The 26,228-nt window shown below is 37.0% G+C and overlaps 2 protein-coding genes across 2 annotated transcripts in view; both read left to right on the top strand.

Annotated features, from left to right (window-relative positions):
* The window catches only part of DNASE1L3 (deoxyribonuclease 1L3), a 969,732-nt gene that overhangs the window by 514,508 nt on the left and 428,996 nt on the right, over positions 1 to 26,228 (top strand). The window lies entirely within an intron of this gene.
* On the top strand, positions 8 to 18,698 carry ARF4 (ARF GTPase 4). The gene is made up of 6 exons (XM_080672184.1): positions 8 to 645; positions 7,597 to 7,677; positions 8,112 to 8,221; positions 12,523 to 12,594; positions 15,153 to 15,278; positions 17,122 to 18,698. Exons 1-6 carry the CDS (start codon positions 579 to 581, stop codon positions 17,206 to 17,208), a joined length of 543 nt encoding a protein of 180 aa, XP_080528310.1. The 5' UTR covers positions 8 to 578; the 3' UTR covers positions 17,209 to 18,698.

The following is a 26,228-nucleotide window of genomic DNA, read 5'->3' on the forward strand; positions in this document are numbered from 1 at the left end:
CTTTCCGGAAGCAAGGATTATAGCCTCCAGGATGCACTCACTTATCAGGCGGAAGGGTCTCGCTAAAGTCTGATTGGAGGTGACAAAGCGAGGCATTGTGGGACTTTGTCCCCCAGTACGCCTGTGCTAACTGGCCTCGCCTGGTTCCTGCAGCCACGTCCCGGAGGTGGCGGCGACTGGGGATGCACGTCAGCAAAGCTGGCCACTCCGTTCCATGCGCAGGCGCAGTAGCTCGGGAAGCACCGGAAGCGCAGGGGGATGGGCCGGCGGTGACGCGATTCTGTCCGCGTTGGAGGGGCCGGGCCGCTGTCGGAGTCGCCGCGGCTGCCGAGTGACGTGGCACAGCCGAAGCCTTAACACTAGAGCCGGAGCTGCCGCGGCAGTCGTCGAGCAGGTCCGCACCCCGCTGATTCCGGTCGCGGAGCGTCGCCCGGCGCGCCGGCTAGCGAGCCGCCCCTGCCGCCCTCTTTCTTCATTAGCTCTTCTCCTCGCTCAGTTTGTCGGGAGCGTGAAAGTAGAAGGCCGGGGGAAGCTCCAAACCCCATCTGCTCCTGCCCATCGCGAGTGCAACTACCGCCATGGGCCTCACCATCTCCTCCCTCTTCTCCCGCCTCTTCGGCAAGAAGCAGATGCGCATTTTGATGGGTGAGTGAGTGACCTAGAGCTGAGTCCGAGCCTGGTGGGGGTCGGGGAACGCCGGTCTCTGCGGTTGCGGCGGTGTCGCGGCCTGGTTTTGCCTCATTTCGCCGTGGTGGGGGAGGGGCGGCGGTTGGGGGTCGGGAGGAATTCTTAAGGGGGAACAATGGGGTGAAGGGTGGGTGGTCGTCCCAGACCTGTCCTAGAGGCCCTGTAGCGGCGTGGGCAAGGTTTCCTCCTCCTGCGTTTGGCTTCCTCCTTGATCTTATTGAAAGGCCAACAAGATTGGGCGGAGATATAGGGGGAAGCGACCTGGGATCTCAAGCCCAGAAAGACACCGGCGGGGCCCCTTCTGAGAGTGCGATCTGGCTCCCCTCTTCCCCGGGTGTGGGCAGCGGTCGGGTCGGGAAGAAGGCAGAGCGACTCCAGTCCTCCTCCTCCCCCTTTCCGCCCGTGTACACACTGCACACTCCAGTGGTATGTGAGCGAGCGGTCGCCCAGAGCCCGGAGCTGGCCGGGAGCGGAAGTGGCCGGGCTCAGCGCGGTGGCAGGGGAGCACCCAAGGTTTCAGGAGAGACCGGAGTCCTCTGTGCTCACTTCGCTAAACTTTGCTTCGCGCTGGGTTCCGCTTCATATTTTTCTTTTCCTCGTTAGTAGCCCTGAAAACTGAGTTTTTCATGAACATGTTTCTTTTAGCCACTCTCAAACACTAAATGTGTTTGATTCACTCTCTTTGGTTTTCAAACTGATTTTTTATTCCTAGTTTTATTAGCCCAGCTGGCTAGGTTTAATGGTGGGGAAAACTTTCAGAAAGTAATTTTCTTAAGCCGATAACAAGTTTTCAGTAACTGAAGTTTATGACGCTTAATTTTAGGGTAGCCTTCTTAATACTTACAAAGGTGTCCTTTTTTAATTCTTTTGGGAAATAGGCTTTTGAAAACCTGCTTTGCAGGGTCATTTTTCGCTCAGCTGAGGGAGAAGGGACATGTCATTTGAGTGAAGTAAGCAACCCCTTCCCCGTAGTACTGTAGGTAGTCTGCATTGTAGCTAAGATCCATGGATCCCAATAATGCTAAAAGGTGCCCCTCTAACTTTAAAATTGAAACTTGGTTCATTACCTTGTTTTCTAGAGAGTGGAAAGGGTAAAGGTTTTATTTTCAAGTTGTACCAATGAAAGTTTTCCAAAGCAAAGTTCAGTAATATTTCAAGGTGTATTAAGATTTACGGTAAACACATTTGGTTCTTTTTTTAACTTTTCTGTTAAGATTCTAACTTCTTCACAATTCATGGAACAATTGTTAATGAATGATTCACAAGGAAAATCAAAATATTTTGTCTTTCAAAGTGTTTCTTGGATTTCATTTTTGAAGACGGGATTTAGGAGGACAAGCATGTTATTTAGGCTTTAAAAGTCACTGAAAAATGGCAGGCTAAAAAAGTATCGCAAGTCAATGAGAGGACTTTGGACTGTGATAAATTAATTCTCAGCCTGTTCCTTAAAGAGATGAACTAGTACGACCTTGTGTTCCTGGAAATGTATGTTTGGTCCTTTTCCTGAAGATTGTTGGAAGTAAATTGCTGTTCTTCATTTCCTTAATCTTTGTGATGGCTACAAGAGGGAAAAGAATAGTAGAATTATGCTATAAGTACTGTCCTGTTTTTACTATATTAGGGGAGCATTTCTTCCCCTACTCCTCAAAAATGATGGAAAGAAAATGGAAGAGGAAAAGTATTTAACTTTGTGCATTTATGCAGGGCATAGAAGTAATGATTCGGAATTATTCATTTATTACTCAGGTTTGCTATTATTTTGTTTTATAATTTCAGGATAATTAGGTTCCTTGATTAAAAATACTTCAGTCACAAGAACAACTTATATGGTAACTCATCAGATGAAGTGTAACCATATGATGGATAGAGAAATAGATGATTTGGAAGTTTGATAATACTTAGAAATTTTTGTTCAGCTTTCTGAGTGAAAGCATAAATAATAGTCAAGATGTCTGCCTCTGTTAAAGTATTATAATTAAAAAGATACCAGTTAGCTACTGAGTCTGGTTTGCCAAATTACTGTGGAGAATTTTAAATTTTATTCCTATATCCACTCTCCCAAAAGTTCAAGTAATTTAAAAAGGTGTTTGATTGAAGTTACAGCTTGCAGTAAACTAGTTAAAAACAATATCAGATTTAAAGTAACAAACTAAGATTAACAGAAATCCGTCAATCATAGTAGTTTTTTCCCTCCAAGGAGGAATAGCTCCTGTAACTAATATGAGCTTATATTCAGAGTTTCCAACTTTTATCTCTCCTGTAGCCTGCATTATGCTATTTTACGTAGGATCAACATATCTTGATCTGATAATACGTAATTTCAGTAAATGATCCCCACATTTTGTTTATATCTGAAAACCACCAATGTATTCGTAGGGGAATTATTAATTCTATTGTTTGAACTTGCAAGTTCTTGACTGTTGAAAAGCTGAAAAATGTTGCTTTCTAAAAGATTGCTAATACCAATTAAGTTCTGCCTTTCCCTTATATTTTGACTATTTTGGGAGGGAGGACCAGAGAGGTTTAGGAGGAAGGATCCTGTGATGGTCAAACCTCTGAGTAGGTAAAATATTAATATAGGTTGTGTACACCAGAAGAATGTAATGGCAGTGTACAAATACTATTTGAGAGCTCTGGCATCAGTCTTAGTGTTTTTGTTTTGTTTTGTTTTTAATTTAAAAATTGAGATGTAATTCACAAAACATGTAATTCATCCCTTTAAAATGTACAGTTCAGTGGTTTTTAGTATATTCACAAAGTTGTGTAACAATCACTACTTTCAATTCTAGAACATTTCCATCAGGCCAGAAAGAAACCCCATACCCCCAAAATGTCTGTCATTGCCCCATCCCCCAATTCCTCTTGCAACCTCTCATCTATTTTACTTTCTGTTTCTGTGGGTTAGTCTACTTAGAATATTTTGTATCATGGAGTCATACAATATGTGACCTTTAGTGTTTAGCTTCTTTCACTTCATGTTTATCATGTTTTCTAGGTTTATCCATATTATAGCATGTATCAGTACTTCATTCCTTTTTATGACTGAACAATAATTCTGCTGTATACATATACTACATTTTGTTCAAATGGGGTTGTTTGATGGAAATGGGATTGGTTCCACTTTTTTGCTATTACAAATAATACTGTTACGAACATTTGTGAGTAAGTTTTTGTGTGGGCATATGTTATTTATTCTCTTGGGTAAATAAATACCTAGGAGTGGAATTGTTGGGTGGTGTTAACTATGTTCAACATTCTGAGGAACTGCCAAACTGTTTCCAAAGCAGCTATGCCATTTTACATTCCCACTAGTATGAGGGATTTAATTTCTCCACAAGACCCAGGGGTTGAATTATCTGTTCTCTATTATTCCTGTGATTCTGGAGACATCACTGAACCTCAGATGCTTCATCTGAAAAATGGAGGGTTATTGTGGGGATTAAATTATAAAAATGGATGGAATCACCTAGTGATATGGTTGGAACACAGTAAACATTCAATGTTAAATTATTATGAAGTTGTATTTCAAGCTTTGTAAGAAAATTTGAAAGATGAAACAATAAAGAAAAATATCTGAAATTTTATTTTTTTCCCCCCAATTTTTTCCTTTTTGCATCTGTTTTTTTCTCCAAGTTGAGTTAATTGAAATCTAGCTTAATTTAAAATATAAATATTTCTTGCTGCCACAGTTTGGTAGACAAACTTTTTAATGGTTGACAAAGATTTTTGGGGTTAGTTTTGCTGCTGTTAACACTTTGGTCCAAGTGTGGGTCCACTTAAAGGAGAACAAGTAATTCCAGTGTATCTTTCAATACAGTGAGTTGTTTATGGGGGTGAAAGGGAGGGAGGGAGGACATAACTGGACTGTACAGATTAGAGTCTTATCTTGGCTAGTTAAAAATTGGTTATAGTTTTCATTTTGTGGAGAAGTCTCATTGCCAAACATTGGAACATTAAGGAAGTACAAACTTAAGAAATTATTAAAATAGCACAGTATTGTTAGACCAACATGTTTTTGAGTAAAGACCTGTATAATGAGTTTTAAATGATGGTAAACATTAATGTGTGCATCTTAAATCTTCAATAGAAATACCTTTTTTAAAAACTTTTGGTTCATTTTGGGTTCAACTCAAAAGATATCTTCATGATTTTAGAAACTTCTATGTGGCTGCAAGTCATTTAAATATTGTCATAGTTTTTATTTTAAAAATAACTTGCGGTTGCTTAAAAAACCTTATGGTTGCACTATTTTGTAAACTCCTTTAAAAATATATATGTATATTTTTTATTGATTTTTACAGAGGGGAAGGGAGAGGGATAGAGAGTTAGAAACCTCAATAAGAGAGAAACATTGATGAGCTACCTCCTGCACACCTCCTACTGGGGATCAAGCCCACAACCAAGATACATGCCCTCGACTGGAATCGGACCAAGGACCCTTCAGTCCCCCAGCCAACACTCTATCCACTTTGCCAAACTGGCTAGGGCTGTTCTTTTTTTAATGAAAGTAACACGTGTTTATTATGTTACCAAAAAAATCTAACAATATGGAAGTAGAATAATAATTATGCATACAGGCAGGTATAAAGCTTTTATTAAAATTTAAATTTAGATTACTAGAACTTAAGTAGTTATATAATCATAGTTCTGGTTTTCTCCCATTCCTTGTCAAATTTTTGAATTTACATTGTTTTTATTTTTTTAAAAATATATTTTATTGACATTTTACAGAGAGGAAGGGAGAGGGATAGAGAGCTAGAAACATTGATGAGAGAGAAACATCTATCAGCTGCCTCCTGCACACCTCCTACTGGGGATGTGCCCGCAACCAAGGTACATGCCTTTGACCGGAATCGAACCTGGGACCCCTCAGTCCGCGGGCCAACGCTCTATCCACTGAGCCAAACCGGTTTCGGCTACATTGTTTTTAAATGGCAATATGAGGTTCATTTGGACCCCAATGAGGAGTGGCATGTGCCATAGTTCTCAAATTCTAACTCAGGTGTTTTTCCTAATCACCATCTCAATTTCAGTTCTTCTGACTTGTACCTAATCTTATTTGGACTTAGTTAAAGGGGACTTTTGCTTTATTTTAAAATTTGATCAGAATCACGAGTGGCATTTATGCTCTCAAGAGACAGCTTTTTTGAACAATGAAAAGATTATATGTTATTCCCATTTTCTGTATTGTTGCTGAAGATTTGTGTTGTTTTTTTCGAGTTTGTTTTCAATTTTTTGGTAATGTTCCATACTCAAAAAACAAAACACTTCCAGGTAATAGTTGATTTTTCTTATGTCCATGAGTGAGGGCTGAGAGTGGGCTGCTCACTCTGTCTAGTAAGTGTGTCAGTATTTTGGAAAGAATAAACCTGAATCCCAGGATGAAGAAGTAGAGACCAAAGTTTTATTAGAGGACACAGGAATAAGAAGGTTTAAGATGTCAGAGTTTCCAGAGAAATCTTAAAGCTACCCTTTTTTCTGCCAAGGGCCATTTAGGTATTTATAACATCATTCATGGGCCATAAAAATTATCAACTTCTGCTAAATTGGTGCATCCCTAATGCCTTGGCAGGGCCAGACCAAATGATTTTGAGGGCCTTACATGGACGTTCCCCACCCCTGCTTTATAGGAAACAAAGCGTAAAGGGTAGGAGTATGAATTGCCTATAGCCTTTAGTTCTGTTTTTGAAGTAACTGATCAAAATTGAACTTACTTGCACAGGAATGTAGATTAGATAAGTGAGGTGATTTCTGGTTTTCTTTTAAAACTTAATAGGATTGGTTTCATGTGCCAAGTCTTGCTTTGATTTAAATTTTTAAAAAACATCTTTGCTTAAATCAGCACTGGGTTGAATTTCAAAATCTGTGGTAATGTGGAAATTCAAGTGGCCAAATGTGAGTGATATCCTTACAACAATGGTACATTCAGTGAGATTATTAGATACTGACCTTCCATTTATGAAGACTTTAGCAAACAATGTAGAATATTCAGGTTTTAAGAGGTACTTAAAATAAGCATTTAATTTGTTCTTCACTATCACTGTAATAAAGTGGTATGACTTCTTTTTTTAAATATATTTTACTGATTTTCCACAGAAAGGAAGGGAGAGGGAGAGAAAGCTAGAAACATCGATGAGAGAGAAACATCAATTAGCTGCCTCCTGCACATCCCCCACTGGGGATGTGCCTGCAACCAAGGTATTATGCCCTGGACCAGAATCGAACCTGGGACCCTTGAGTCTGCAGGCCTACGCTCTATCCACTGAGACAAACCGGCCAGGGCATGACTTCCACGAATTTTTTTCAGAAACCAAGCACATTCTTCCACACTTGTATATGCCTCAAGGGAGCATTTTAAGAATTTAGACGTGTTGGAAATGAATATGATAGGGTCATTTTTACAACTCATATTAACCAGTCTTTTGTTCTCATAAGAGATTAGGACATAGTATTGAATTTACTAATCTTAAAATTAGTTCTTTATTCAGTTCTTATGTGTTCTCTGATTCAACTTCTAATTTGTGTTTTTTAAAATGGTAGGAGGTCATAGATATAATACAGACTTGAGTTGGAGATCATAAATTATCTGATACAGTGTCCTTATTTTATAGCTAATTCCTCTGGCTTTAGTTTCCTAGAGTTACTTATTTAAAGGCACTTGACTAATTTGTGGCAAAGCAAATCTAGAAATTATTGCCTGAATCAGCCATATACTATTTTCTTTTCATTACTACATGCTCTCTCTTTAGGTCTAGAAAGAAAAAGTGAATCAGAAATGAGGTAATTTTATTTCTAACTCATTTGTGCCTTGACCAGGCAACTTTAGCTTTCAAACTATATATTTGTTGCAAAATAATTTCTTAGTGTGTGCTTTTGGTCTATATTTAAAACGTGTGATGTCTTTTCTAGTTGGATTGGATGCTGCTGGCAAGACGACCATTCTGTATAAACTGAAGTTAGGGGAGATAGTCACCACCATTCCTACCATTGGTAAGAAAGTTTACAGGTGATTATTATAAAGTGAAATAGAATAGAGCTCAATTTTGAAACTGCCTTATATTTAAAGACTGTTTTTAGAGCAGTTTTATTTGCAGAGAAAAACTGGGAGGTATTCCAAATTATCCCTTACCCCATTGTCAACATCACTCACTAGAGTGATAACATTTGTTATAATAGATGAATCTACATTTTCACATCATAATCACCCAGGGTCCATAGTTTACCTTTGGGTTCACTTTTGATGTACATTCTGTCTAAACAGATGTACAATAACATGCATTCGTCATTATAAGTCCTAGGTTTTTAAGTTTGTTGATTATTTAGTGGAACTTAAAGAAAGCAATTCTGAGATAATTCTACAATAAAAGGGTTTATTTTCTTAAAGACATTGTGCACAGCAGTCTTTTTGGTCTTTCTTTTTGTAGGTTTTAATGTGGAAACAGTAGAATATAAGAATATTTGTTTCACAGTATGGGATGTTGGTGGTCAAGATAAAATAAGGCCTCTCTGGAGGCATTATTTCCAGAATACCCAGGTAAGGAATGATATACATTTTTTATAACTTTTCTTTATAGGTTTCATGCTCTAAAATTTATGTTAATATTTACTGTTTAACTGGCTGTTGGTGTATACTATATGAGTTGGCATTCTTCTTATCACTGTCATATTCGTCAGTGAACTCTTAAGCTTTTGAGGTTAAATTACCGAGGGTGGAAGAGTTACATAGCTGTCATAGTAATATTTTTAAGTGTGTGTGGGTTATTCTCAAGATTGAATTAGCTGTTTCAGCAGTAGTTCTATTGGTTTCATTCTTAGTCTAGAAAGTAAGATATGTATAACTTTCTGTCATTGGAGTTTTTAATGAATGTAAGACAATCATTCTTCATTTACCCCAGTTAATTGTTTACTTTACTAAAATACATTACAACTCTGGCCTTGTGGCTCTGTTGATTGGAGCATCGTTCCCTACACCAAAAGGTTGCTGGTTTGATTCCCAGTTGGGGTATGCACAGGAAGTTACCGATTGATGTTTCTCTCACATTGATGTGTTCTCTCTCTCTCTCTCTCTCTCTCTCTCTCTCTCTCTCTCTCAAAATCAATAAAAATAAATCCTCAGGTGAGGATTAAAAATTCTAAAGAAAAAAAAGCATTACATAAATATATTAAGGTTAATCTGCCCTGTTGATTTGTAAGATAGTTTTATATTACTGTGTAGTGTATATAAATGACAAATGGAAGAGACATTAGAGCAGAAGTTCTTAATTTGGCTGCACATTAGAGTAACTTGGGGAGTTTTCAAAATCCCAAAGTCCTGATCATAACTCCAGACCACTTGAATCAGAATTTCTGGGAATATAAACTAGGCATTAGTAGTGCTTCTCAAACTTTAATGTGCCTATTAATTACCTGGGTCTTTGCTAAAATACAGATCAATTCACTAGGGCCTGGCTAAGTAACACCTAAGGTTTCTGTTCTAGCAAGTTCCAGGTAGTGGTTCTGATGCTGCTGTTTGAGATCTTACTTTGCGGAGCAAGGCTCTAGTACAGAGTAATTCAACAGTAGCACTGTTGACATTTCGGGCGGAATAATTCTGTTGTTGGGTGAAGGGAGAGCTCTCCTTCACATGGTAGGATCTTTAGCAGCATTTCTGGCTTCTACCTACTAGGTGCCAGTAGCAGCACCCTCCTTCCCCTCCAATTCAATTGCAACAACCTAAATTGCTCCCTCTTGAAAATCACTGCTCTAGTCTTACTCTTATACGTAAGGAAACTGAAGCTTGGAATGACTTACCTAAGACTGGAGAGCTGGTTCTTGCTCTACATTTCTGTTTAACCTGCTTCCAACTCTATTGTGTTTCCAAAGTAATGTGCGATGTTAACAAGCACTTCATATGTTTAAGATTTGCAGATAGCAGTTATTCTTGGTCTCCAGCTCATAACATTGTATACAAGTGAGGTACATTGCCACCAGGTGGCAGTGAATACCCTAGCAACCAGGTTTAAGTAGTATGTCCTGTTTAAGTAAGTAGCTTGTTTATTTATTTAAAAAATAGAATGTTCCCAGCGGGGTTGCTCAGTGGTTGAGCATCCACCTATGAACCAGGAGGTCATGGTTTGATTCCCAGTCAGAGTATATGCCTGGGTTTTGGGCTCCATTCCCAGTAGGGGGTATGCAGGAGGCAGCCAATCAATAATTCTCTTTCATCATCGATGTTTCTATTTCTCCCATTTTCTCTGAAACCAATACAAATATATTGAAAAAATTAGAATGTTTTCTGTTCATTAGCATAGCTGTGGTTAGAAAAGATATTTTGATGAGTCACATGCTTTAAAAATAAATCTTGTTTTGGAAATTTTCAAATATACCCAAAAGGAGAGAGAGTAACATAATAAACTCCCACATATCTATTAATTAACTTTAATTATTAGGATATGGTTATATTTTTTAATCAGTACTCCTCTAATGTACTTCACCTTTAGGATTATTTTAAAGTAAGTCATAGGTATATCACTTAGGAAACAGGTTTTTGAAGTAAAATTATGTGCAAAGTAAAACTTTGTTAATCTTAAACCTTATAATTTTTAACCAAGGGTAGCCCTGGTTTTATCCCTAGATTTGTTTAGCATGCTTGGTAGTTTACTTTGAGATTTTTTTTGTGTGTGGGAGTACCAAATTACTTTATTTGAAGGAATGGCACAAATGAAAGACATGAAGGAATGATTTGGTACAAGTTATAGAAAAGGGAAGGTAACTCCAACATGCATGTACTGCTTTGGTGACTTGTGGCTGTGGGAAGCCAGACTAAGGCTTAGCTCTCATCACCGTCTCCCAGGGTGTGCTTATCAAAGAGATACCCTGCCATGCACGTTTTAGGGGCCTCCCAGCCTGCACAAGTTGGTTACAAGGTCTTAATTTGAGATTAGATCCATTCCTAACCTCTTTGTATTACCTTAAATAAAAGTCCAAGTACTTCTTCCTAGGGACCTCATGCCTGCTGGAGAAAGCTTTATGTGTTACTTGATAATTACAGCTAAGCTTTTATAGCTAGATTTGCCAGCACTCCTGACCAGTTCTTTCAGCTATAAAATTTAAAAGAAACTATGCCATGATTTTAACTTGTGTTAACAATCCAGGACACAGTGTTTATTGAAGTAAATTCCTCTTCCCTCACTAGATAATTCCAATTATTTTGTTCTAAACAATTAAATAAATATTTAGCCATTTAAGTAATCTTATAATAGCCAGACTTATCTTTAGAATTTTACTCTTTCTACACTCTTGATTCTAGGCTGTCCAAGGAAGTGAATAACAATTTATTTCTAATAATTCTCCCTCTCAATCATATTATTTTGGGACTGATAGCATTACTTATTTTTAAAACAATAAAAATGGGTTGATAGTACAGAAAAAAAGTAGAACATTTTAGAGGTATTAACTCTTCTAGGGGGGATAACTAATAAGTAGTGCTGAGATCTGAATTTGGGTATCTTTATACTATGCCATACTGGCTCTCATAGTACCAAAAGTTTTTTTCAAAGGTTAGGATGTTTAAAATGATTGTTTCCACCTGGCCAATGTTGCTCAGTGGTTGAGCATCAGCCTATGAAGAGGAAGTCAAGGTTCTATTCCCTGTCAGGGCACATGCATGGGTTTCGAGCTCAATCCCCAGTAGGGGGTGTACAGGAAGCAGCCGATCTATGTTTCTCTCATCATTGATGTTTCTCTCCTTCTCCCTTACTCTCTAGAATCAATTTTTAAAAAATATATGTAAAAAGGATGGTTTCTAACAGACATAAAGAAAATGGGTTTGAAAGTTGCTAGATCAAAAGGATATTATGTCATTTAACAACCATAACCTAAAATGACTATTAAGTACCCTGGCAAACTCAATGCAATACTTAGGAGTAAATACAAAGTGATGTAGACCTTTGTCTTCAGTGGATTTAATTTAGTTACTTACATAAGTAGCACAAGACAGTTTGTGATAAAAGTGACAAATGATCATAAATACTCTGTGATCAGGGTTGAGAGAACATTCAAAGTAATCACTTTTGTATTACTAGGAATAGATTTTAATAAAACTATAAAATTAATCTGCCCTCCAAGTTGAAAACATTTTTATATTTTCCCATTTGAAATTTTTTAGAAAAGTCTTAATTCAATGAACTGCTTCCCAATTCCATTTCTTTTGTAGTATAAAATTCTAATATTTGTGAATATCTTTAAGAATGATTACTACCTTCCTTTTTATTAAGTATTTCTTGTTTGATCAAGTTAACCATGAATTTTAGATATATTTTGCTTAAAACTTCCTTACCCTGATTGAGTTCTGGAGCAAGGCTAACTTTTCCTGATGAAGCATAGAAAAACTGCTGTAACGTGCCTCTTCTCCCTCTTTTTTTTTTTTTTTTTTAAACACTGTACTCCTTTCAATAAGTTCAGTTAGTAAGTTTATGAATCTTTGGCTTATTTTTTTCCTTTTGTCCCCACTAGCAGCCATTTTGTTACTTAAACTTATCTGCACTTAAACATGCAAGGGCACAGGGAAGGAATGGAATGGGGTAATTTAGTCTTAGCGGAACTGAGAAAAGACTTCATTTGGTTAAGAGTGTCATCTCTTTTGATTTAAAATAAAATTTCAAATGTTGAAGTAAAAAATAGTGCTCAAATTTGTTTTCAGGATTTAGAGCCCTGTTTTTTTTTCTATTTTTTTTAAATAATGGGACATTTTCTTCTTAACATTTACCTCTTGATATGGTTTTGCTGCTTATGCTTGTGTTTCATATTTAGTGTGTCCTTTAAATTTAACTCATAATTTAAACAATTTTTTTTCAGGGTCTTATTTTTGTGGTAGATAGCAATGATCGTGAAAGAATTCAGGAAGGAGCTGAAGAGCTGCAAAAAATGGTAAGAATATTTTTTTTAATTTGTGATTTCCAGGATGCATTTTTTCCTAGGTAACAGTGGTGATGTTAGTGGTTGGCACATTTTTAACTGTGATTAGATTACACAAGTTATACTTTTTAGGGCAGAAAGAACTATCATCACAGGTTCTTAAAGAATGCATATATGGACACAGACACCAGGGGGGTGAGGGCATGAGTGGAGTGTGGGGGGGAATGGGGGAATAAGGACATATATGTGATACCAGCTTGTTTTTAGAATACTCCATGACTGCTTTTGATGCATATCTCTGATTGAGGATGTTTACATTAGTCCAGTCTTTTATTTTATAGGTATAAAATCTGTAGTTTTGATACTTTATGGGAGGGATGCTGGTTCAGATTCCTTGCTCTTAAGGTCATTTGGTTTAGTTTTTTCTATATTGTGCCTACAATGTGTACTTTGAAATGTTTTGTAATAGTAACCATGACAAAGAATCCCGGGGAAGGTAGTAGGATTTTGGTTGCCAGTGGCATCTTAGCCTGGCCATGTATTGAATTAATATTTTCATTTGTCTGTATTGCTAAAAAGCCAGGGCAGGGTAGGGTTGTTGAGGAAACTTGCCATGGTTTCAAATTATGGCCATAAAACGATTACTGAAATGAAATCTTAATTCTCATTTATCGCTCCTAAAACAAGTGCAATCTGTAAAACCATTTTGTCAGTGTATGTGTAATTAAGTAACTGCTGCGGTGTTTTTTTTGTTGGTTTGTTTTTGTCTGATGAGTTGCATATCACCCCTTCTACTCTTTTTGTAAATAGTTTTGAGATAAAAGTAACATACCATAAACTTCACTCATTTGAAATGCACAAGTTAGTGATTATTAGTTTACAAAATGTTACAACCGTTACCACAGTCTAATTTTAGAACATTTTCATTGGCCATAAAGAAATCGTAGAACATTTATTATTTATTCCCCATTCTTTTCTCCACACTACCTCCCCCCCCCCCCCCCCCCCCCGCGCTGGCATCCACTAATCTTCTTTATGTCTCTATATACATATGCCTATTCTGGACATTCATATAATTGGAGTCATGCAATATGTGGTCTTTTGTAAATTTTTAAAATTTTCGTTACTTTTCACTGAGCATAAGTTTTCAAGGTTCATATTGTATCATGTATCAGAACCTCATTTTTACTGGTTTTCTACTTTTGGTGGTATTCTTGCATTTTTTATGATATTGTTAATACCCTAATCATTATATTGTTGTCCCACTGTTGTCCAGTCCAGCTGGCTGGAAAGTCCAAAAAGAATCATTATCTAAATAGTTCTACTACTAAGTACCATAAGATCCTGTCATAAATATTTATTGCCATATGTGTTTCTTATCCTTGCCAGTCTTACCTTCAATGGATGATCATGAAGGCTGAATAAATGTTTTACCTTAATGGAGTATAGCATGGTTGGCTTGAAAAAGTTTTGCTTTACTTGAAGGCATATAATTATTTGCTCAGGATTTAAAAACTGAAGGATAAGATCCCACTTCTGGGAATATATCCTAAAATCCCAGAAACACCAATCAGAAAGAATATATGCACCTCTATGTTCATAGCAGCATTATTTACAATAGCTAAGATTTGGAAACAGCCTCAAATGCCTATTAGTAGAGGAATGGATTAAAAAAAGCTGTGTTACTAGCCAGTTTGGTTCAGTAGATAGTTTGTCGGCCTCCGGACTGAAGGGTTCTGGGTTTGATTCAGGTCAAGAGCACCTGCCTCAGTTGCAGGCTCGATCCCCCGGCAAGGTTGGGGCATGTGCCGGAGGCAACCAATGGATATGTCTCTTACATTGCCATGTTTCTCTCTATATATCTCTCCCTCTCCATTTCACTCTCCAAAATCAATGGGAAAATATCCTTGGGTGAGGATTAACAACAACAAAAAAACTGTTACATTTACATAATGAAATATGCAGCTGTAAAAAAGAAGGGTCTCTTACCCTTTGAGATAGCATGGATGGAACTGGGGACTATTATGCTAAGTAAAATAAGCCAGTCAGAGAAGACAAATACCACATGATCTCACCTATTTGTGGAATCTAATGAACAAAATGAATTTACCAACAAAATGAGACTGGAGGATGGAGGCATGGAACAGACTGACATATCTCAGGGTGAGAGGAGGGAGGATGAGAAGAGATAAACCAGAGAACTTAAATACTTCTATGCATAGCAGTTGGACACAGACAATAGTGTGGGTGAAGGTCTCGGGGGGATAGAGGCTGGGTGGAAAGGGGTATCAGAAGGGAAAACGGGAGGTATCTGTAATACTGTCAACAATAAAAAAATATATTTAAAAAATAGCACAGGCTTACTTACAAATAAAATATATATAAGTACTGGGGAAAAAACCGCAACAACTGAAGGATAAGACATTTAAGTTGTAGGAATACCATAACTTTACGTAGAGAAATTGGGTTGATATTTAATAATACATATAGGAAGACAGTGTTTTACCTAGTTTGTTACAATAATTGAATTCCAGTTTTACAGTTGTTAATGTCTTAGCTTTTATTTTCAGCTTCAGGAAGATGAGTTGCAAGATGCAGTGTTGCTGCTTTTTGCAAATAAACAGGATTTGCCAAATGCTATGGCCATCAGTGAAATGACAGATAAATTAGGTCTTCAGTCTCTTCGTAACAGAACAGTAAGTATTTGGTTTATATGAACTTCTTGACTATTAGAATTATTAGGATAATTGCTTTAGCAAGTATTTAGTTTAAAAATTTATTAACTAGTTATCCCCTTTGAGCAGATAATGAACACATTATTTTACTATAGTTTACTCTTGCTTACACAAATATGACCCCTTTCAGGCTTTATTTCATACTGTTATAAATGTGTTCAGTTTTACTTTAAAAAATGCTGATACCTTCTCTACTTTTTTAACTTTTAATAAATATTTGTTAAGGATCCAAAGATTTAAGTATCTTTATTTTATTTAATGTTTGTTAACTTTATCCTCAAAATGTTTAGTATTGATAAATATGTAGAAAACTGCTGTATGTAAATTGTAATACTAAAAAATTATTGGTATTTTAAATTTTATATCTTTTAAATAACTGCAGCAAATAATTTGTAATTTGGTTTTTAGGAGCCATATTTTAGATAATATTGTTTTGTACCATAATATGAAAAGGTTGTATGGCGCCTGGCTGGTGTGGCTCAGAGGTTGAGTGTTGACCCAGGAACCAAGAAGGTTGCTGGTTGATTCCCGGTCAAGGCACATATCCAGATTGTGGGCTTAACCCCCAGTAGGGAGCCTGCAGGAGGCAGCCTATAGATGATGTTCCTTTCTCATCGATGTTTCTAAGTTTTGAATTTAAAATTACAAGAAATATTCCCTCTCTAACAGCTTATTTTATATCCGTGATTTAAATATCGGCAAAACACAACATGCAGTTTTATATGTAAACATATCACAAACTACTAGTATGGCTTGTGCTTTACAATAGTTTTTCATTAGCTTGTCAGCAAGGCAAATACTTTACTGTGGCAATAATGTAGAGACTGTTTGAGATGTTCCAGGCTGATTTAAATAAAATAAACTGTAAAGGATAGCAGTTTTCCATGCTATGATATAAACTTATGCCTTTTCCCAGCCTTCTAGGGTGTTTGATATTCAAGTAATACTTGGCAACATTGTATACTTTCAGTGGTGTTGCAATATAAGTTGTTTTGTATTTGTAATTTTTCATGGCAGTACATAGTTATTAGAGAAATGATTCATTGCCAATTTTAAAAAGTAGAACTTTTTGGAATGCATGACTAAAGATAAATTATCTGAAAAGCACGTCTCTAAAAATATCAACAAGCCCATACTCTAAAAATTTTGCCTCCTATATTCTGAACTTTTTTTTAAAAAAATGGGAAATAAGATGGTTATAAGGAATAGGTGGGTAGTTTGTTACTAATATTCCCATGAATATGCTTTTTAGATTAAGTAGTAGATAGTTGGTTAAATTTAACGTGTGGGTAGAAGTAGATTTAAATGTGAGAGGAGTTTTTTGAGAAGCAAGAATTATGAGAGAACTCCCAATATAGTTACTGAGATCATTAAATATAAAAGTAATCATTAAATATAAAATGTAAACACTATTTACTCATTTATGTCTATGGTTTTATGTATTTTGTTTCCTTTGTTTCAAATAATTGATTTCAGAGAGAGGGATAGAACATCAATGATGAGAATCATTGATTGGCTGCCTCCTACACGCCCCCTACTGGGGATGGAGCCTGCAGCCTAGGCATGTGCCCTGACTGGGAATGGAACTGTGACCTCCTAGTTCATGGGTTGATGCTCAACCATTGAGCCACACCGCCAGGCTTATGTTTTCTTTTTTTTTCTATACGTTTATGGAAACTGCTGACTAAATAATACCACTGAGCAATTGGGGGAAAATGATTTTCTGATTCAGAAATTTTAAACTCTGTGTTATACATACTCTCGTGTTAATCACGTATTTTCTTGTGTTTTTTTTTCTTTGTAGTGGTATGTTCAAGCCACTTGTGCTACACAAGGAACTGGTCTGTATGAGGGACTTGACTGGCTGTCAAATGAGCTTTCAAAACGTTAAATGAAACTGGATACCTAATCAAGGACATGTTGGATAGAATTTTGTCTAGGCTTGTTACAACAAAATTAGTTTGCATCTTGGTTATTAAACAGTATCTGGGACTGGTTTGGGCAGAATATTACAGCGTTTAAACTTATTTTGTTGCCAATTATTGTTTACCAAGTATAATGTTGCACTTTAGCAATATGCTTGGTTTTAAAGAAATTATCTTTAACCTGGGGGGAAAAAAGTGCCCTCTTTTAATTTTACTTCCTTTAAGCCTAAATGCCTGGACTTAGCTATTGTGACACCTTTAAATAAATCCGTTTTAAATGTTTTTTGAGCCCACAGAAAATAATGTTTTAAAGTTATCCCCTTGCTACTTTACTGATACCATTATCATTCCTGGGACAGTCTGCTGATTTAAAAATAAAAATGTAGCATTCCATTTGTATTTATTTTCCTCCCTTGCCAAAAAGATTTTCTAATACTGCTTGTACCAGCCAGGGAAATGCTCCAAAACACTATTGAGATCTCTTGCACTGAGGAACTTATTACTCCTCCCTCCTCTCCCCCCCATTATGACTCCTGGCTTCCATCAGCCAAGCTTACTTTGGTGTGGTTTGGATTCAATAGCTAATTAGTTCTATGCTGGTAGCAAAGAGTTCATATGGAGATGATTTTTAATACCCAGCAGATTGTCTTTCTTTATATTGTATCTTTTTTATGTTGCATGTTGCTTTTGGTATCAGCCTGACTCTTTGCCCAGTATATGATAGTTCTGCTGATGTTTTATTGTTTATTGGTGAACATATCTTCATTAAGAGTTTTTGGAAAACTCATCAAACTCAAATGAATAAGTTTTCTTCATAACCCATTTGGAATTATTCCTAATAAAATGATAAAATATATAATTGTGTGTGTTCTTTTTGAGTTTTAAAAATGTTTGAAGTGGATTTTCTTATTTAGTAAAGTTGATTTATATACTTGACACTGAGTAATAATACAGATCCCAGTGAATTTTATTGTTTAAATTGAAAATAAAGTTTGGGTTGCTATCATTTGTATGACAGAGTGGGAAGCAACTTTTAAAATTTAGTTTTGATAAAATACCATTTTTGACACTGTACATAAGTGCTGTTTCATGGCAGAATACATAGACTGTTAGTGATGTTGCTTTTCTACAGAGAAGAAAAAAGTTCACAGCACTTTTCTTTTTAGCTTTACAAATTTCTGAAGTGCAGAGAGATTACATATGACTTTTTGTTAATAAGGCAATAAAGGTGTATATACCTCATTAACTATATCTATTAAGTTATTAGGGACTCTACTTGGTAACCTTATAAATAACTTAGTTTTAGTCTATATAGTCTAAAGTTCTTTGTATTTTATAAACCTTGCTTTTTTATGATTCTTAATGGCTTGCATAGATTTTGGTAAATTTGTGGATTGAAATTTTATTTTCAAAACCAAACACATGCTTGTAAAATAATGTATAGTTTTGAATTGTTAACAACAAAAAAAAGTACTGGTTCAAGTGAAAAGAAATTGGAATTAAGCAGTTGGTGATTGTCAAACAGGTTACTGGGATAAAGCCTGTGTAAGTAAAACTTACACTTTGATGTAAGTGCAACTTTCCTAGCCTGCCGGATGAGTTTTCTCTTCTCTCCACTTAAGAAAGGTATCGTTTCTTGTTGGTTAAAGCTAAGATCTAGTATAGTATGTGTAGCTTTATGGGGTTCAAGAGATATTAAACTTCAGTAGGTTCAGTGTAGGATCACAGTTAAATACCACTGTATTAATTTTTAAAATTAAGCCAAGTAAGTCAAAGAAGGAGTAAAGAAAATTCATACAATGTCAATTGTGTTGTAAGGCGGTTCTACTACCATTGTTGGAAATAACTGCATTAAGAAACTAAAATGGCTTAATTATCACAAAATGGGTTTTAAAAAAAGATTAGCAAGAGTTCACCCCCCCCCCCACCCTGCTTATTTTTTATTTTTTTAAAGAAAGCATTAACTTGGTATGTTTTTTACCCCCAAAAATTTTACTTCATCCCTAGTCAGGGTAATTTTTTTAGTTTTTTAAATCAAATTGAGAATTTTTTTTTCCAAGTAGGAGTAAACTTGGAAAAATGTATAAATTAAGAGATAATACCTAAATGCTTTTCCCTATGTTTTTTATAATAGATCAAGCAAAATCACTATCACTGTCCTAATTAGTTGACATATGCAGTACTTTTTAAATATATATATTTTTATTGATTTCAGAGAGAGATAGAAACATCAATGATGAGAGAGAATCATTGATCGACTGCCTCCTTGCACACTCTCTACTGAGGATCAAGCCTGCAACCTGGGCATGTGCCCTTGACCAGAATCGAACCCTAACCCTTCAGTCCTTAGGCCGATGCTCTACCAATTGAGCAAAACCAGCCATGGCCATATGTACTACTTTTTATGAAATAGTTTACACTATCAAGATTCATTTCTTGCCCTGGCTGGTACTTTCAATGGTTAGAGCATCTGCCTGCACACTGAAGAGTCTAGGGTTCGATCTCCAGTGATTTCCAGTCAAGGGCATGTGCCCAGGGTTATAAGTTTGATTCACCAGCCCTATTAGGGGCAAGTGTGGGAGGCAACAAATCAGTATCTCTCTTAAATCGATGTTTTTCTCTCCCCTTGCCTACTTTGTCTAAAAATCAATGGGAAAAATATACTTGGGTAAGGATTAACAACAAAAATGATTTAATGCTTACTGTTCACACAAATGTTAAACTTAGTATTGGTCAATCAATAAGAGGTCCTGGTGACCTCTATTATACAAAGAACAATTGATTATATTCCTAGATTTAAAAAGTATTCTGGCAGCCCTAACCGGTTTGGCTCAGTGGATAGAGCGTCGGCCTGCGGACTGAAGGGTCCCGGGTTCGATTCCGGTCAAGGGCATGTACCTTGGTTGCGGGCACATCCCCAGTAGGGGCTGTGCAGGAGGCAGCTGATCGACGTCTCTCTCTCATCGATGTTTCTAACTCTCTATCCCTCTCCCTTCCTCTCTGTAAAAAAATCAATAAAATATATTTAAAAAAAAAAAGTATTCTGGCAAATAATTATGTTAATAAAGAAACTGAAGAGGAATTGTAGTTCTCTTAAAGGCTGACTAGCAGCAGAGTTGAGGATAGAACCATTATCTGTTTTCTGTCTCTGTCCAATAAGTTTTTTGTTTTTTTAATATATTTTATTGATTTTTTACAGAGAGGAAGGAAGAGGGATAGAGAGCTAGAAACATCGATGAGAGAGAAACATCGATCAGCTGCCTCTTGCACACCTCCTACTGGGGATGTGCCCGCAACCAAGTTATGTGCCCTTGACCAGAATCGAACCTGGGACCCTTCAGTCCGCAGGCTGACGCTCTATCCACTGAGCCAAACCGGTTTTGGCAATAATAAGTTTTTTTTTTTATAAAAGTCCATAATATTCCCCATTGTCTGTTGTCTAACCACTCAGTTGCTTTTCTTTGATGTAGTATCTTGATAATTTGTAGCATATTTGTTTCTGCGGGTTTTCCCCTTCACCTTATATATTCTTGATTGAAAATAAAATTTAAAAAATAAAATAAAATTTAAGTGAAATGTTATCTTAATTTTCCAGATCATCAGTGTTTCATTCACTGAGACTTCCAGTTTTTCTTTAGTATATGTACAGAATTATATCACATAGTAAAGTTTCATAACATTTACAGAGATAAAACTTCCTTTTAAAGTCCATGGAATCTAGTGATGTCTCATTTTTCATTTCTGATGTGTATCCTCTTAGACTGGAGGCTCATCAATTTTATTCGTCTTTAAAAAAAACAGTTTTTGGTTTAATTGATTTTCTCTGTTGATTTTCTGTTTTCAATTTCATTGATTTCTACTCTTGGTTTATTGTTTCTTTGTTTAGGTTGGATTTAGTTTGCTCCTCATTTTCTAATTTCCTAAGGTGAAAGCTTAGCTGATGATTTTAGATTCTAATACAGTATCTCCTGCTTTCCAAAAGTTGATGTTATGCCACTTAGATTTTAACAGAAGACCTACATTATTATTTGTTTTCGTTAAGCCAAAGAAATCCGAAGAGGTTTTTTTGCTTTTCACTGCCTCCATAGTTTTGCCTTTTCCATAGTGTTATATAGTTGGAATCATATAAAATGTAGCCTTTCACATTGGCTTCTTTCAGTTATTATGCATTTAAGTATCTTCCATGTCTTTTCATGGCTTGATAGTTCATGTACCACTGTTTATCCATTTTAATGCTTCGCAATAGATGCAAGCAAAATCACTATCACTGTCCTAATTAGTTGACATATGCAGTACTTTTAAAATATATATATATATTTATATATATATATATTTTTTTATATCTCCAGCACCTACTGAAGGACACCTTGGTTGCTTCCAAGTTTGGGCAGTTATGAATAAAATTGCTATAAATGTCATGTGCAGGTTTTTGTGTGGACATAAATTTTCAACTCCTTTGGGTACCAAGGAGTACAATTGCTGGATTGTAATGGTAAAAGTGCTTAGTTTTGTAAGAGACTATCAAGTTTCCAAAATAGCCGTACCGTTTTACATTCCCACCAGCAGTGTATGTGAGTTCTTGTTCAACATCCTGACCAGCATTCGGTGTTGAAGGTGTCTGGATTTGGGCCATTCTAAGTGTGTGGTGGTACCTCATTTTAATTTGCGTTTTCCTGATGGCATATGGTGTGGAGCATCTTTTTATGTACTTGTTTGGTTTCAACAAATGAGTGGAAACCAAAAACAGAAAGCTGGAAAATCCCTAAACACTTAGAGATTAAAAAACACTTCTAAATAAGACAAAAAGAAGGTTAGAGAAATTTTAAAATGTTTTGAAATAAGTATATAAAAAGATGCTTTATTGAAATACTTGCTTTATTTTAGTGATTTGGAACGGAACCTACAATATCTTTGTGGTATGCCTGTACCTTAATAATAAAACAAGCCTAATCCTCCTAGTTCCTTTTATCATTGCAGTCATTCATTTCAGTACACATTAAGCATACATAGTTACAGTATTGCTGTCGTTCTTTTGAACAAACTTACCTGTTAGATCAATTTAGTTTCTGACTTGTGTCGTTTTCCTTCTTTCTAAAGAACTTATTTTAACCCTAGGACAGGACTACTGGCAACAAATCCCCTCAATTTTTGTTTTATCTCTCCTTCACTCTTGGTAAGTTTGCAGGGTACAGAATTGTACATTTGTAAAGGTTTTCCCCTTTTTATATTTTGTTCTACTCTCTTCTTACTGGCATGGTTTCTGAGAAGTTAGATGTAATTCTTTGCTCTATAGGTAAGGTGTTTTTACCTCTGGTTGCTTTTAGGATTTTTTTTCCTTTGATTTTTCTGTAGTTTGAAAATGATATGCATAGTTATAGGTTTTTTGGCAATTTACTTGGTGTGTGTGTATTGTTTTTTTAATTTTTTTTATGTGCATGACATTTACTTGGAATTCTCGGTCATTTCAAATATTCTGTTCCTCTTCTGGTATTCCTATTACATATATGTTACACCCTTTGTAGTTATACCACAATTCTTGGGTAGTCTGGTTTTTTGTTGTTGCTGTTTAGGGGTTGGTTTTTATTTATTGGTCTTTTTTTTTTCCTCTTTGCATTTTAGTTTTGGAGGTTTCTGTTGAGATATCTTAAAACTCAGAGATTCTTTCCTTAGCCATTTCTAGTCTGTTAATAAGCCCACCAAAGGCATTCTCCATTGGTGACAATGTTTACCTCTGGCATTTCTTTTTGATTCTTTCTTAGAATTTCCATCTCTGCTAACATTGCCCATCTGTTCTTGTATATTGTCTATCCATTAGCGCCCTTAATGTCATAATTGTTTTAAGTTCCTGGTCTGGTAATTCTGTCATCCCTGCCATATCTGAGTCTGGTTCTGATGCTTGCTCTCTCAGCAAACTGTTTTTCACCTTTTAGTATATCCTATAATCTTAATCACTGGACATGATGTCCTAGGTAAAAGGAACTGCTATAAATAGGCCTTTTGTAATGATATGGTAAGGTGTGGAGGTAGAGGAAGCATTCTATAGTTCTATGAGTAGGTCTCAGTCTCTGGACTGAATTTTACATGTTTATCAATTTTGTTTCCCTCTTCCTTAGGTGGGACAGGAAGGCTAGAGTGGGCTGGATTTGAATATTTCTTTATGCTGGCTGGTCATTTAGGCTCTGAGAAGACCCCTGTAAATTAGGGTCTGGTTAGTTTCTTACTAGGGCAGACATTGTTAAGACAGGGATGCTCTGGCATTATTTAAAACTAGAGGCCCAGTGCACGGATTTCTGCATCAGTGGGATCCCTTGGCCTGGCCTACAGAAACCGGCTCTCCGATATCCCCCGAGGGGTCCCAGGTTCCAAGAGGTCACAGGCCAGGCTGAGGGACCCCACCAGTGCACGATCAGGGCCGGGTAGGGCTCCAGGGCGTGTCCAGCCCGTCTCACCCAGTCCCCATTGGGCTAATCAGCCATCTTGCCCAGTCCCAATTGGGGCTAGCCAAGGAGGGACTGCAGGCAGTTGGCTGGCCAGGGAGGGACCACAGGAGGGCTCCAGTGCATGTTCGGCCCATCTCGTCCAGTCCTGAACAGCCGGACCCCAGCAGCAAGCTAACCTTCCAGTTGGAGCGTCTGCCCCCTGGTGGTCAGTGTGCCTCATAGTTACCAGTCAAACAGCCGGACACTTAGCATATTAGGCTTTCATTATATAGGATGGTTCCTTTCTCCCCCCAACCCCCTCCCTCCCAACTTGCTGGAAGCATGAGGGGATTTTTCTCCAATATTCTTTAAGAAGTTGGCAGAAATCCAGGAAGTAAAACTCAGAAGTGTGACCCTCACCTCCCTCTCAATGACTCTGTTCCCTTGGAGTTTAAACTTTCAATTGTCCACACTGAGCCTCCAGCAATTCCTTAATTACTGTTCAGGTTTCCCTACCTGCCAGTGGCTCCTTTAAGTTGTGACTCTTCACCTGTTGGTCTCTCCAATTTGGGGGGTGGGGTGGGGTTGGGCACTGGTTTGCCCTGTGACATTTCTCTTTTGGATCTAAGAGTAGTTGATTTTTCAGTTTGTTGAGGACAGAGTGGCAACTTGTTAGGACAGAGTGGCAACTTTCAAGCTTCTTACATGCCGGATCAGAAATCAGAAATCCCGGAACAAGCTTTCTTAAATGTGGATTTCTGGTTCTTGGTCATGGAGGTGAAAGTAACTTTTTTTCTTAACATATTTTTTTTTTAAATGTATTTTTGTTGATTTCAGAGAGGAAGGGGGAGAGAGGGAGAGGGAGAGGAGGGGGGAATCTGGGGATCAAGCCTGCAACCTGGGCATGTGCCCTTGACCAGAATTGAACCCAGGACCTTTCAGTTTGCAGGCTGACGCTTTATCCACTGAGCCAAACCAGCTAGGGCTGAAAGTCACTTTTGACATCACTGGAAACAAGTGCTTATGCTTTCTGGTGTCATGTTACATGTTTCTTTAATGTAAATATGAATTACCAACTGGTAGAATTAATATGAAAACTTATATTGACTAATAAAGAGTAAATGGTTGGTAAATCTGCAAGAACATTATCTGAAGATCTGTTATAGGGAAAAATTAACCAGGTCCAGAGTCTGATTTACCTCTTCAGAAGGTTGAAGTCTGAGTAAGTGATTAGAAATAGTCTACTACCAGCAGTTTACCTTTTTCAAGGTTTAGCAGTTACTGGTAGTGTTGGGATAGTATTGGCAGACCAAGAACTCTTCCCATACAGGATTTGTTTATAATCTGCTTAGTTATTTTTAGGAAAATGTTAGGAATGAAATACTAGCTTTACATTCTTAATCTCACTATGGTCATCTCAATATTTTACTTTAAAGGCTGTATTAATATATCAAATTGATTTAGAACTTGGTTCTAAAATTTACTCCTGAGAGCCATTTAAACACAAGTGGATTCTTGATAAATTTTTCTTAGCATATACATTGTGGCATGTCCTTCAGGTGCCTAACTTGAAGTTAACACTACCAGAAGGTTACTTGCCTGCTTTTATTTCTTACTGTGTTACTTTTAGGCAAAGCTCCCTTTACCTTAGTTATATTCACAAACTATAAAATGTTTAAGTGGTTATATTCTAGTAACAAAGGTGGTGAGAAATCAACAATAGCAAAAGCAACAATCTGGATTCAGGTAAAGAATAATTAAGGCAGCTGTACTAGTAAATATATGCCTACAAGGTCCTTTGTATTTTATTGATTTCAGAGAGAGAGAGAAACATCAATGATGAGAGAATCATTGATTGGCTGCCTCCCGTATGCCCTGTACTGGGCATTGAGCCTGCAACCCAGGCATGTGCACTTGACCAGAATCAAACCTGGGATCCTTCAGTCCGCAGGCCAATGCTCTATCCACTAAGCCAAACCATCTAGGGCTATTTATTTTTTAAATATATATGTTTTTTTTTGTTCTTTTTTTTTTTTTTTGAGAGGAGAGGGAGAGAAACAATGATGAGAGAGAGTCATTGATCAGCTGCCTCCTGCACGCCCCACACTGGGGATTCAACCTGCAACTGGGGCATGTGCCCTGAATCAGACCGTGACCTCCTGGACGCTCAAGCCATGCAGGCTGGGCAGTCTTTTGTATTTTATAGAATACAGAACAGTTGAGTCAGGGGCCTGCCTTACTGAGCTTGTCAGGGATTTCTGCACTGTATGCTTTAAATTATATTGATCATCTAAGTACTCAGTTGGGGTCCTGGGGCTTAGCACTGCCATCTTCAGGCAGGGAGCTGGCTCTCAGGAACTGGTTAGTACTTTGCTGGCAGTGGTTCTTTTTTTTTAGGCTAGATTGAGTGTCACTAATTAAGGATGTGTATTAAGCCAGGTTTGCCTCCCAGATAGCCCTGAAGAGATGAGGGAATGATGATTTTTTTTAAAAAATATATTTTATTGATTTTTTTACAGAGAGGAAGGGAGAGGGACAGAGAGCCAGAAACATCGATGAGAGAAACA

The sequence above is a fragment of the Plecotus auritus genome, assembly GCF_963455305.1.
Source record: "Plecotus auritus genome assembly, chromosome: 6".
NCBI lineage: Eukaryota > Metazoa > Chordata > Mammalia > Chiroptera > Vespertilionidae > Plecotus > Plecotus auritus.

Excerpts from the sequence above, each read along its gene's own strand:
- ARF4 (XM_080672184.1), top strand. The coding sequence starts at position 579 with ATGGGCCTCACCATCTCCTCCCTCTTCTCCCGCCTCTTCGGCAAGAAG. Across the intron at positions 7,678-8,111 it reads CACCACCATTCCTACCATTG|GTTTTAATGTGGAAACAGTA; the intron begins GTAAGAAAGTTT and ends TTCTTTTTGTAG. Across the intron at positions 12,595-15,152 it reads CTGAAGAGCTGCAAAAAATG|CTTCAGGAAGATGAGTTGCA; the intron begins GTAAGAATATTT and ends TTTTATTTTCAG.